At 42.7% G+C, this 14,773-nt stretch overlaps 1 protein-coding gene across 1 annotated transcript; it reads right to left on the bottom strand.

Moving 5' to 3' along the window:
- Positions 1-12,265: 12,265 nt before the first annotated feature.
- LOC309552465 (E3 ubiquitin-protein ligase TRIM39-like) lies at positions 12,266-13,858 on the bottom strand (the record flags this gene model as incomplete). Its single annotated transcript, XM_082253436.1, has 1 exon — positions 12,266-13,858. Exon 1 carries the CDS (start codon positions 13,853-13,855, stop codon positions 12,266-12,268), a length of 1,590 nt encoding a protein of 529 aa, XP_082109562.1. The 5' UTR covers positions 13,856-13,858.
- Positions 13,859-14,773: the final 915 nt, after the last annotated feature.

A 14,773-nucleotide genomic window follows, 5' to 3' on the forward strand; every position in this document is an offset into this window, starting at 1 on the left:
TGTGAGAGAGATCCACCTTTCCAAGTTGTTGGGGTTCATCTCATACTTCTGAAGGTTAGAGGGTGCTGCCTGTTCCATACCCCCCCTACTCCTCATCTAGCCTTTTAGGGGTACAAACAATAGTAATTGGGGCCTAGTGTGGTTGTGTACGTGCGAGATACATACACTTTTTTTGATCATATTTCCTATTCCGCTATTCAATAAAAACCTTTGAGGATCAATTGAATTGCGGGATAGTCTGTGTCGGTACGTGTGAGAGAGATCCACCTTTCCAAGTTGTTGGGGTTCATCTCATACTTCTGAAGGTTAGAGGGTGCTGCCTGTTCCATACCCCCCCTACTCCTCATCTAGCCTTTTAGGGGTACAAACAATAGTAATTGGGGCCTAGTGTGGTTGTGTACGTGCGAGATACATACACTTTTTTTGATCATATTTCCTATTCCGCTATTCAATAAAAACCTTTGAGGATCAATTGAATTGCGGGATAGTCTGTGTCGGTACGTGTGAGAGAGATCCACCTTTCCAAGTTGTTGGGGTTCATCTCATACTTCTGAAGGTTTGAGGGTGCTGCCTGTTCCATACCCCCCCTACTCCTCATCTAGCCTTTTAGGGGTACAAACAATAGTAATTGGGGCCTAGTGTGGTTGTGTACGTGCGAGATACATACACTTTTTTTGATCATATTTCCTATTCCGCTATTCAATAAAAACCTTTGAGGATCAATTGAATTGCGGGATAGTCTGTGTCGGTACGTGTGAGAGAGATCCACCTTTCCAAGTTGTTGGGGTTCATCTCATACTTCTGAAGGTTTGAGGGTGCTGCCTGTTCCATACTCCCCCTACTCCTCATCTAGCCTTTTAGGGGTACAAACAATAGTAATTGGGGCCTAGTGTGGTTGTGTACGTGTGATATACATACACTTTTTTTGGATCATATTTTCTATTCCGCTATTTAATTTAACTGGGCCTCCATGCGAGACCTGTGTGCCTTGTTGCGCTGTTTTGAGTACTCCACCAACATGGCCAGTGGCAATGACGCCGTTCTCAGCTTAACTATCCCACTTCTATGCCTCCTTGAAAAAACAATTCGGGCGATGATGGAAGAGGATGTGGCACAGGATGAGGAGGAGGAGGAGGATGAAGAGGTAACATTTCCAAGGCTTTCAGGGCAGTCATTCGCAAGGGGCTCCGAGGGTGGGTTCCTGCACACGCAAACGCCAGGGACGCAATTGTCCAGCAGGGGCACAGTTCTGGAGGATGAGGAGGAGGAGGAGCTGGAGGAGGAGATGGAACCATGTTCACAGCAGGGTGGCACCCAGGCCAGCTCATGGCCATCACTGGTGCGTGGCTGGGGGGATACAGAGGACACGGACCATACACCTCCCACAGAGGACAGCCTTTCGTTGCCTCTGGGCAGCCTGGCACACATGAGCGATTACATGCTGCAGTGTCTCCACAACGACCGCCGAGTTGCCCACATTCTAACTTGTGCTGATTACTGGGTGGCCACGCTGCTGGATCCCCGTTACAAGGACAACGTACCGTCCTTAATTCACTCACTGGAGCGCGATCGCAAGATGCGCGAGTACAAGCGCACGCTGGTAGACGCCATGCTGCTGGCATTCCCATCTGACAGCGGGGCCACAGTGGAAGCACAAGGCAGAGGAGGAGGAGGAGGAGGTCGCCAACGCAACCAGGGCACCGCCAGCACCTCAGAAGGCAGGGTTAGCATGGCCGAAATGTGGAAAAGCTTTGTCAGCACGCCACAACAAACAGCAGCACCAGCAGCTCAGATGGAACGTCTTAGCAGGAGGCAGCATTTTACCAACATGGTGGAGCAGTATGTGTGCACACGCCTACATGTAGTGAATGACGGGTCTGCCCCCTTCAACTTCTGGGTCTCCAAATTGGGCACATGGCCTGAGCTTGCCCTTTACGCCTTGGAGGTGCTGGCGTGCCCTGCAGCCAGTGTATTATCTGAACGGGTATTTAGCACGGCTGGGGGCGTTATCACAGACAAGCGCAGCCGCCTGTCCAGAGACAATGTGGACAAGCTCACGTTCATTAAAATGAACCAGGCATGGATCCCACGGGACTTTTCCGTACCTTATGCAGAATAGCAATGGATACCGACCTTACCCACCCATTGTTCCATTTTTGCTCTTTCTCACTCTTTTGGGGTGTACCCTCATTTAAAATTTGTGAAAAGAAGCAGTGTTGGCTACCTCGTCCTCCTCCTCAGGGCCAGATTAATGTAGGGGCTATTGGAGCTGCAGCTCCAGGCCCCTACCTTTTATATAGGCCCCGGGTTGGCCATATTCACTGTTACCGCTCTTCTGTCACTTGTAAACACAGAAGTCTGGCTTCTATGCTCGCTTCCCCAGGCAGCACCCTCAGAACCTCCCCACACAGCGTGAAGGCCGGACAAGGAGGGACAGTTGGCGATGCATGGATGTGTTTATGGGCTTCAGAGACAGCATCCCATGTTGAATTAGGCATGCATGGCTGCACCCTTCCTCCTCTGGGTGCATGGCAAGGCACGGCCCTAAGGCCCTTCAAAATCCTCAGCACCAAGCCCATGATGCTGTTAATCCGGCCCTGGTCCTCCTCCACCGCCGCTTCCACCTACACCGCCCATAGGTGTGCGCAGCCTATTGCATTAAGGTGTGCACCCCAAAGTTGAAATACACATGCATGTGTTTGCCAGCAGGGAGAGTAATGTATCGGGGCCATGTACCTGTAGGCAAGGAGAAATAGAGCAGAGCAGGTCCCAGGGAGATCTTTCCCATCTCCTCACTGGCAATGCTATGTGCCCTAGGTGATTAGGGTGTGCCCAGGCACACCCAGCACACCCTGTGCGCACGCCTATGTCACCGCCACATCCACCACCACCTTAACCTCCCTCCTACTCCATATGGGCCTCGTCCTTCAGAGATGAAGAAGAACATTGTTTTATTTTTCTGTTTTTTTTTGTTGTTTTAAGTTATTTCCCTATCCACATTTGTTTGCAGAGCACTTGCCATGCTCTTAATTACGTTTTGCTGCCATTTGCAGCACTCTAGCCCTTTCCTTTGGTGTTTTAGAGCCATTTTAGTGCCTTAAAGTTCGGGTCCCCATTGACTTCAATGGGGTTCGGTGTCCGGGAAAAGTTCGGTAAAAGTCCGGGACACGGACCCGGACTTTTTTTTAAAGTTCGGCCGAACCCGTCGAACACGGACATCTAGGTGTTCGCTCAACCCTACTTACAGGTAATTCGATAAATAACATTTATTTTTGTGTTGCAGTTGATAAAAGGCTTGATTTGGAAAGTCCCGCAGTTCGCAGTGGAAATTTTCTGATCACCTTTAATCAATTGAGGACAACATGGGCAACTTTTTGCTCCACGTTTAAATATGCTCTTAAAGTCTAGCCACTGCGAATGCGGGAGTCAAAAATCACTAGGGTAAAGAAAATTAGCTAACGAGGGAGCCTGTTGGGAAACAGTTTTAACCCCCCTAGACAGGATTTTCTCATAGCATTCATCCTCATATAAAACTGATATGTGGCGTTCAATCACCTTTCTAGCAAAAAGTTCCTACAATTTGAGGGGCAAACCGTGAAAGACGACTCAAGTGTCCTAAATCTGTAGTCCCGGAGGGAGGGGGGTGGCTGCCTCTTCCTCTGTAGAGGTGCTATGTGGTTGCAGGAGTTCCTCCTGAGGCCCAGAGGAGCGGTTGAGAGGAGCTGAACCCAGAGGTCCAGGAAAGCTGACTGAGAGGGAAGACACTGGAGACCCTGGGACTACAGTATCAGGAGTACAGGGACTCATGTCAAGGAGGCTGACCTGAGGGGGGCCACCCCTGCTTGTAGGACAGTCAGTGGACGGTTGTCAGCCGAAGAGGAGAGAGAGGATACTAGGGAGAGTGTCCTGAAGATAAGCATTTGTTCACCAAGTCATTTTAAGGATAAGGTGCTTAATCCACATTCATCCGAAGTGGCAGGATGAATCAACAATCAACAGTGACTCCTTCACTTCCTCTAGTGAGGTTCCATACCTTGGAACGCATCGATACCCGGACATCCGGTCCGCACGTATACCAAGCTGTATTGCGGTTTGCATCAATCTAAAACTGTGAGTGGATATTTATTTTATTAAATATATATTGAAACTACTACACTATGGTTGGTCTATTCTCCTTTATGTGGGGCAACATATGAGAAACCACAGAAACATCAGGAAGGGCCCGAGTGTTAGCGTGGAGATATCCATACACACCAGGACCAGCACCAGAGCCATAGACCGGCTGGAATTTGTAGAGGGATCTCCTGGATCACCTATACTGCTGTGCAGAGCCTGCTACCCCTTTACAGGGAAAAGCATTGTGGTGAGTGCAATTCTTATAGGGGCACTGCATCACCGCACAGAGCACAGCCAAGTAAGATATAAGTACAGAACCACCGTCTCACCTATGCTTTTGGCTTCTTATATACTTGGAAAAATCACCAGCACCTATAAAGGATCACGAACTGTTAACATTTCGATTTATTTATTTTTTTGGATCATTTCCGGCACAATAGCACTTTTAATATCCCAGCATATATTGGAACTTTGGACATATTTGATTTATATTTGCGTATTTATTCATTCATTTATTTATATATTTTTTCTTTATTAACAACACCATATTTATTTATTATACCTTGTACCTACAAAATAGTGGGGATTCACTTGTTCACAGGTTTGACACTACAGCACTTTATTTATTTATTATATATTTTATACCAAAGAAGGAGCTCACCTTTATCTTCACATAAATTATTTATGTATCATATTTTGTGGCACTGAGCACGACAGCACTTTATAATTATTATATTGGATGCCGTATATGCAAAAGTGTGTTGTTATATGTTTACCATATTCACACCTATAACACCACAATAGATATATCTTCACATACCAGTGTCAACATACCAACATATATTAGAAGTAGCGCCCATACCCTTCACCAATAGTATTTCAATTCCTGCTTCCCACTCTAGTGAGAAGCATTTGAGGGAGGCTGCAAGCTTTAGGATTATATATATATATATATATATATTATTTCTTTCTTCATTATTCTCTTCCCTATTTGCGCGGGATTACTACACCACTAAAGCCTCGTACACACGCGTCGAAATTCGGCCGGGAATTTTCGTCTGACGACCGATCCGCCGATTTTTGGCTTGTTAGTATGATGCTTCCGACAACCGACTCCGACTTTTCGGCCGAAAAAATTCTGGTGTACAGGCTATAAAATTTTTGTCCTCCGTCAAAACGCGTCCGATTTTCGTGCAGTCAGTACAGATTTCGACAGGGAAAAATCTTATGAGCAAGACTAGGCATGCTCAGAGAAGAAAGAACACAAAGAAAGCAAACCAACACATGACATCACTTCTGAAGCAGAATTCTGTCCTGCGGGAAAATTTGTGTGCAGTCTAGAGCACATTCCAACCAACAAAACACCACTCTGGACAAAAGATGGACGACCGGTCGGCGGAAATTTGTTGCGTGTGTACGAGGCTTTAGGATGAATCAACAGCTTGGCTGTTCCAAACCTATAGTAAAGTAGAGAAGATAGGAGTCCTCAACCACTGTGAATAGTTAAAGTTGGAGTATCCCACTATTTCCTTCTCCTATCCCCATTTTACAATAAACTACAAAAACAGCCAATTACCCCTGGATTGATTATTGAATTGTGAGTCAAGGAGAATCAAGGACCCGTCTCTACTTATTGTGAGGTGCTGGTAACCAGGGGGGGGGAACCTACGGAGTGAATATGCAGCAGTTCCTACGTGGGCAGTGCTACAGACCAAAGGTTTCAATTTTTTTGCCCAGCTGGACACCTTAACTTATTTGAAACCATACTTGATGTTAATAAGTTTGCCCGCAAAATTACATTGTGGAAGTATTATTATCAGGACGAATGTCGGAGTGAGGTGGCTTATGGCTTAGAATCACCTGTGCATATGGGTTTTCAAGATTTGTGTGCTTTACAGGTTTTGGAGGAGTTGCAGAGAGAATTGATTGATAGTGTGGCAAATGTGCCACTGCCCCAAATCCACTATAAGCCTATTGTGCTGTGACACACACAAAAAAAAAAAAAAAAAAAAGGAAAGGAAAAAGTTTCTTATTAATAATCATGACTGAGAGTACTAAAAAATTATTATATAATTATTATATACCACATACAGTGCTTGATACTTGCTGAAGAAGACCAACTACCTATTGAAGGTGTCAAGGCATGAATATTAAAAGCCGGATTTGGCTTTGATCAGGTCTCCGATCATGTAACCTCACAAAGAACAAATGGGCACTCTACTTCTAGAGGAAAAGAGATTTTGTCTCTGTGACATGTTAGACTTCCAGTACGAAATATAAATACATTTTTCCTATTACAGATCAAGAATTGTGAACTTTGAGGCCTCAAATGACCTTGTCACTGATTCAGTCAAAACCCCTTCAGTTTGAAGCACACATTGCGTCCATTGTTGAAATTGTTTTATTTACATGTACTTTGAGATGAGAAGCTATGTCGTCTACCCCCAAAAGGAAATTGTGTTCGGTAAACTTTGAATATAATGCTCTGCAGAGGCAGGTGACTAAATTGCTTATGCCAGGTGGAAAGGCCTTGGGGGGATGGTTTACATACAACGGACCTCAAAGGATAAAAAGCCATTTTCCCCTGTTCATGAAAGGAGAGAAACCAGTGAGATAATAAAACATTATGTTCTGGCCATGAGACGTTTTACCACACAATGGCCAAAACTCTAATTCAGGATCACACCTGTTCACCCATTCCCTAGCAAATAAACTATTGTTTCTACCATGAGAAGACAAACAAACGGAAAACTACCTGGACAAAGATAAGAACCTGTAATTAATTTACATACACACCAAGACGGGGGTAGAGATTGTGTCATACAGACAATTGTCAATTGGAAGCTACATGGTGTCAAATAAACATTGTCACTTAGACTGATGAGAACTGCATCTTCAAATTAATTTAATATAATCATAAGCTTATACAACATCCTTGTCCCATCATATACCAAAGGGGGTGTGGAACTTATAATTTTATGACAATCTTCTATTGAGAATTACATGATATCTATTATATAGTAGTGTCAAATGGTCAGAATTTCTCCCATATTTTATAACCCAGTCCCAAATCATAATTGTATTGTTGTTAACATAATAATCCCTTAATGGATAATATTCTGATTGGAAATAACCCATGTGTAGAAAAGTTTACATATACAAGTTGTTGTGTAGCAATATATATATAACTGTCTATGTATCTATATAATTTTTACTGCTACTAAATGTAAAGTATCTGGGTAAATCAGTCATTTCCAATATACATATCATATTAATAATATATCCTTATTAAATGGTGTTACCAGGTTCAATCCTTAACTAGATGCATGATGGAGATATTAGATGGACATGTATAGAGGATGAGAGTATGGATAAATTATTATGTTGTTTTTATGATATTCTTAAATGGAGAAATGATCATATAGTTTTAAATAACCAATATATTGGTTAACCAGTAGAGGTGTCGCCCAATGACCTCATCAGTTAATGGTTAAGTAATCCCAACCAATGGGGATCAAGTTACTCCTTCTGGGTTTGACTTATGGTAATTTTACAGCCCTTTTGTTCAATACAATATAAAAAGGGAAGCCCAGATGAGAGAGACACACATAACAACACATTACATTACACAACATTCATTACACATACAACACACACGCTACTTACATCCATACACATACTCATCTATACATACTCCATCTTGCTCCATCATTTATCTGAAACTTTGAAGGACGCCAAACAAAATTCTTCCCTAACTGGCCACCATTTTGGGAAGGCAGCCATCTTAAGGACTCTGGTAATGACCATTTAAGATAGCAGCCATTTTAAATATGGTAAATATACCTTGCTGTTATTTGATAATATTTACTATCATTTATTTTCTTCCTTGTATGTTTATATTTCATATTTAAGGGTAATGAGATTACAGTCCCAGCCATATTAACCATATGTAGATTTGTCTCTAAGAGCTGATTTTTGCTTTTTATACTTTTTTATTAATATCAGATTTAGCGCATATTGGCGTATTAGTCTCTCGTTTTGCATGGCCTATTCTCGCTCCATCTGCAGTGGAGTGACTGTCGGCTGCGCCATTCGCAGACAATTGTGGTCTGATTATATAGCACACTTAAATATGGTTTATCCTACTACATGTTTTATTTTTACTTTCATCATTAAGCTAAATATCACATTGCATTTATCGTTTTTAGTTTGTATTTTATGTAAGGTTATCTTTTTGTGAATAAATATTCTTATATATTCCATACTGTAGACTGTTTTCACTAAGATTGGTATATGCTTATAAAAAGAAATTAATCGATCAAAAAGAACTCGTTATACTCGTTCAGAATAATATTCTCGAACGTGTAAAATGCACAACAGACGATACTAACCGTCACTATGATACTTAATGGAATGTGTATTGTACTGCAATGTCAGCAATATCTTCATATAGAAATATGAAGATTTAATCCTACACTGGGAGACTTAGACTGTTATAGACCATTGCCATAAAGTCTGACTGCTAGATGATGTGTATTCTGGTTTCAATGTGAGAGAGACACACAGACTGTCACTGGCAGCCTTGTCTCTATTGTTTGTATATTGAAATAGAATGTGTATTGTGTTATTTTTTAGCTTTCATTGCCTCATTGTTAAATGTTAATGACCCCTCTTGTTCTGTCTGCCTTAAGATAAACGTATTATGGGATGTATATGTGTATGTGGATTGGCTGCTAGGGGGGAGGAGGGATTGTCCCACAATGTATATCTTTGTGTAAACTGTGTGGGAGTGTAAAACTCAGTTTTCATTGGATTGTGAATATCAGGGCCTGTTTTCAACAAGGTCAACCTGGGCGGTATCCTTGTGGGGAAAAACTGTATAAAAGTATGTTTCTTATTCAATAAAGTTGAGTTATACTTCACCCTCAATCTAGAGTGCTGTCTCTTACTTGGGGAAGCTGCTACAAGGGATTGCTATGTCCTTCATACTCCCTTGGATAATCACTAAGCTCTTGTAAGAGCTTGTATAAAAGCTTGTTCTGCTGCACTCTATGGGGAAAGAGAGGTTCTCCCACTGGAACCTGGAGCCTTGTCGTAAGTCCAGGGTGGGTAGGAGACGGCGAGACCCCAGCCAAGCAGTGGCAGTTTGTGGGGTCTGAGGTGGTTACGGTGTCTGGTGGAGTGCTTGGAGCCCTCAGGAAGCACTAGGAGCATCCATCAAGGAAGGCACCCGGTCGGGGTGCCGGTTGATTCCTTACAGTCTCCAAATATGGAAAGGTTTTTTCACAGTAAGAGCTGTGAAAATGTGGAATAGACTCCCTCTAGAGTTGGTTCTCGCCAGCTCACTAGATTGTTATAAAAAAGGCCTGGATTCTTTCCTGGGTGTACATAATATAAATGGGTATGCATATTTATAGGTAAAGTTGATCCAGGGAATACCCGATTGTCTCTCGGGGGATCAGGAAGGAATGTATTTCCCCTGCTGTAACAAATTGGATCATGCTTTGCTGGGGTTTTTCACATTCCTCTGGATCAACTGCGGGTATGGGATTGTGTATATGGGATTGTATGGTTGTGTTTTCTTTACTGGTTTTTGTTTTTTGTTGATTGAGCCAGATGGACGTGTGTCTATTTCAACTTGACTTATTATGTAACCCGGAAGCAATGTCACAACGTAATTTACGGTTTACTCAGCTGCCAACGCCGTAGATTTAAAAAAAACTGTCAGTATTCAAAAATGCAGATTTTGCCGTTTTGAATACTTTTTAGTGCAGAGGAGGGGTTTAGGGTCTTTTAGACCCCTGATCCCCCCATAAAGAGTACCTGTCACTGCCTATTACTGTCACAAGGGATGTTTACCTTCCTTGTGACAGCAATACAAATGATCAGAAAAAAACAGTGTTAAAAAAAATAAATAAAATTAATAAGAAAAAAAAAAAAATTTTGAAGTGCCCTCTTGTCCCTGTGAGTTCGCGCACCAAAGAAAACGCATACCTAAGTCACGCCCGCAAATGTAAACGGTTTTGCCGTGATCGTCAGAGTGAGAGCAATAATTCTAACCCTAGACCTCCTCTGTAACTCTAAACTTGTAACCACTACTGATGAGCCGAACTCCCCCCTGTTCCGTTCACACCAGAACATCTCGAACAGGGGAAATGTTCTAGCCAACCAAACTTACTAAAGGCTTAAATGTAAGTGACTATTAATCACATGCTGGCCAGGGGATTCAAACCGACAACCTCTCACTTACAAGCCGTTATTCTACCACCTACGCCACCAAGTTAGTTGATTAATCTAAGACTCTCTCTGCCTAACTAACTTCTCTCTGAGTTTGACAGCACTTTTATAGGGCTCTGACATCACCAGTGGCCCATAATCCACTGCTCAGGTGTAGTGAATAAATTACTGACGTCAGTTATTTATTCATTGCACCTGAGCAATGCATTATGGGGTGCTGGTGATAGTGCTTGATATTCAATGCCTTACCCATGATAGTGCTTGGTATTCAATGCCTTACACATGATAGTGCTTGGCATTCAATGCCTTATTTTATTTCAATAGCTTGTTTGTTAACCATAAAAATGTCCTGCATTGAATACACAAGTTCCCGTTTTTTTTGCTATAAACAAAAAAAGAAAAACGACAGTTCTGAAAAAAGAAAAAATAATAATATTTTTTATTTTTTGCTATAAAACATTCCCAATAAAAAAAATTCTAAATTAAATTTTTTTTATGATTTTAGGACAATTTGTATTCTGCTACATATTTTTGGTAAGAAACAAAACCCAATAAGTGTATTTTGATTGGTTTACACAAAAGTTATCGCGTCTACTAACTAGGGGAAAGATTTATGCAATTTCTATTTTTCTTATTTTTTTACTAGTAATGGAGGCGATCTGGGATTTTTAGCGGGACTGCAACATTGCGGCAGACAGATCGGACCCCTAACTGACATTTTTTACACTTTTGGCTGGGGGGGGGGGGGGGGGACAAGTGACATTACTACAGTAATCAGTGATAAAAATATGATAGCGAACCTTGGCACCCCAGAAGTTTTGGAACTATATTTCCCATGATGCTCATGCACTCGCATTGTAGTTGAGCATCATGAGAAATATAGTTCCAAAACATCTGGGGTGCCAAGGTTCACCATCACTGGCCTAGGGGATGCTTTCTAACTGTGTGGGGGTTGTATTCACTGGATGAACACAGAGATCCCTGTTCCTAAATAGGAGGAGCATAGGATCCTTGTGTTCATCACAAACAGAACAGTGGTCTGCTGTGTTTACTTCAGCAGCCCGCCGTTCTGTCTCCATGGGGAGTGATCCCATTGTTTCTGCCGGACCCGCTGATTGGCTCCCCCTCTAGCCAATCGGCGCGTGGGCGCGCCCCTACTAACTGCTACATGAAACGACGTACAGGTACGTCATTTCGCGTAACAGAGCCAACCTGACGTAGTATAACTACGGTGGCTGATCGGCAAGTTGTTAATATTTTCTGCCAGAGATTTCCCAGAATTCTCTCCTGTATGAAGGAGACGTGTATTTCCAGGACTGAAAACTACCGACATTGATAGAAACAGGAAAATGAGGAATAAAATACCCGTCACCGATTATTATTACTATGAACATGAACTTACTTTGTAATACAAATTATAATAGAAATCTCTGTATGGATTATTATTAAAATCTGCACAATTTCCAGAGACAACCCTCTAAATCCTGGGACTGTCCCGGGAATCCCGGCACACCTGGCAGTTAATACATTTTCATTTATTATATTTAAAGATCATCTGTCATGGAAGAATTATGGGGGCTGCCATCGCTAAACTTCCTTTTGAGAAATCTAGATCTCTGGCTCTAAAGCCGAAGCCTTTACTTCACTACTGTCTTTTGACTCAGAACAAGTACTGTATATAGAAAAAGAGCTCAGATACTTTTATGATTCTTATTTACAACATGTTTCTTCCTGGTCAGTGACTTAAAACTTCTTACGTTTGACACAGCCAGGAATTTTTCGAAAGAAAGACTTCAATAAAAGCCCTCATATTTCTCCCATGACAGAGTCACCACTTCATCCAAGCAATGGCTGAACACAGAAACTTTCCCACCACCCATCCCTGTAATGGCACCAGACTCTGAGCAAGTTCTTACATCTCCTGGTTCCCCTCACATATCTTTATACAACCTTCCCATAAACCTAAGACAGCATGGAGGGGCTCAGTGAAGGTGGTGGTGAAGGTGTGGAGGTGTCGGATCGGGTCACACAGATCATAAAAAGAGATCCACCTGGCCTCATAATCCAGATATATCCTGACTCTGTTACTGGAGATATTGGCAGGTAAAGGGACCCAGTTACTATCATGTATGACCCAATACTGATTACCATTCCTATACAAACCCCAAGACTTGTTGTTACATCCAATTAGTGACTGCCGTCCTCGCCTGTCCATACTGGGGTAACACATCCCAACTCTCCATTTATCTAATCCCCCAACATCCACATCCCAGTAATGTTGTCTTGAGGAGAAACTCTGACTGCTCATCACCTGAGGACAATCCTGGAATCTCTCTGGTGTTTCTGGGTGATTCTGGTGTATATATGACCTAGACACAGTCTTCCTGTCATCTGATGTATATAGATTAATATGAGCTGTGTTTCCATCCAATAATATGTCTGCAGCTCCCTGTATATAGAAGTATACATTTACCCCTTTTATTATATCAGATAGATTGTGTAATGTGTGTAAGATCCCCGCCACACCCAGACCCCCTCCATCATGGAGGAGTTCCTCATGTCTCTCTCTGTCCTCATTATCTCCATCCTCAGTATCACACAAGTCACCTGTGTCTGATTCCTGTAAGACAGTCAGTGGATCCGTCATGTTACACAGCTCCTCAATGTCCGCCATCTTCCTGGACAGCTCCTCCTTCTTTATTTCCAAATCCCGGATGAAATCCATCATGTAGATGGAAACCCGCTCTGCCCGCCCGGAGATCTCCCTCAGGACTCTCTTCTCCAGGTCTTCCAGACGTCTCCTGAGATCTCTAAACAGGACAGTGACTCTCTCAGTGTCACCAGCTGCTTCTTCTTCTACTTTCCTCCTGTGTTCCTGCAGACTCTGGACTCTTTCCTCCGTCTCCTCGCTCTTTGTCAAAAGTTTCTGCAGAACATTCCTCAGTGTCTCCTTCTTCTTCTCAAAAGCCTCATCCAGTGACTCCATCTCATGTCCTTTATGTCCTCCAATCATAGAACAAGATATACAGACACAGGTCTCATCCTCAGTGCAGTAATACTCCAGGATCTTCTTATGGACGGAGCATTTCCTGCTCTCCATGGACAAGGTGGGGTCACATAAGATGTGTTCTGGGGACTTTTTGTGGACTCTCAGGTGTTTCTCACACAGATTGGCCTCACAGTGTAGACAGGATCTAACAGCAGATACAGGAGAGTCCACACAGTAAGTACAGAAGACCCCAAACTCCTCCTGATATGGCTGAGCAGACAGGAAAGTCTCTGCTATGTTATATAGTTTCATGTTCCTGTGCAGTACAGGACGATCCGGAAAATTCTCTCTGCATTCAGGACAGGAATATCCTCCAGACCCCTCCTGTGTATCCAGCACACCATCAATACAGTCCCGGCAGAAGTTGTGTCCACATTTCAGCATTACAGGATCTGTAAAAATGTTCAGACAGACGGAACATTCCAGCTCAGCTCTCAGATCTGCAGACGCCATCGCTGACAGCAGAAGGAAGTGAACGTCTCTGATATTCTCTGAGTTTATCTCTAAGTTGTTCCATGGACCTTTGAACTTTGTTATAAACTGCAAAACATTTCACTCCTGGTTGGCTGTTCTTACAGGACATAAATACCATAAACATGACATCTCTTTCTATAGTAAGGTGTCAGCTGATCACACTTTTCTCCCATGTTTTACTGACTCATCACTGTACTATGCAGGTTCCTGGTCAGTTTAGGGAAGCCTTTTTCAACGGGGGTGCCTTGAGGTTTCTTCGTGGGATGCCTTGGCAAAATGCTTAAAAATTGCCCCAAAATTGTATACCAGCCAGCAGATGGAAGAAGCCTGCCTTTTAGTTACATAAAGCCACAGGTTTTCATTGTGCACCATTATGACCTTCTAGCCATCGGTGTCCTAACAACCAGTGACCCTCCCCCACCCTTCTCTGCCAGCCCTGGGGTTAAGAGAAGAGAAACAATGGAAAACTAGTCAGTACCAGTGTGCAAAAGTGTATTGGATTTAGAAGAATAAATCACCTCAAAAGTTGGGTGTCCTACGTGTGTAGATGCTGATGTATTATGAAAAGCTATTAGAATTGTTTTTTACATTTTAGAATGGGGTGCAATACTGTCCTTAATTTTAGAGGGTGCCTTGAGATTGTCCATCATTTTTAAGGGTGCCTAGACTAAAAAAAGGTTGAGAAACACTGGTTTAGGGGAGCCTTCACATTCGCCATTCAGGGCAATTCAACAGGTAAACCTCACTTCCACCCTCCCCAGTATCACATTGCATAAATGGGGTCATCTTTATTACTGATTATTTGTTTGATACCAGGTTACTCTGCTTAACCTTTCATATACTTGGCTGTGATGCAATAATTCATCAACTCACAAATACTATATTAATAAATACATG

This window comes from Pelophylax lessonae (genome assembly GCF_965119305.1).
Source record: "Pelophylax lessonae genome assembly, chromosome: 4".
Lineage (NCBI taxonomy): Eukaryota > Metazoa > Chordata > Amphibia > Anura > Ranidae > Pelophylax > Pelophylax lessonae.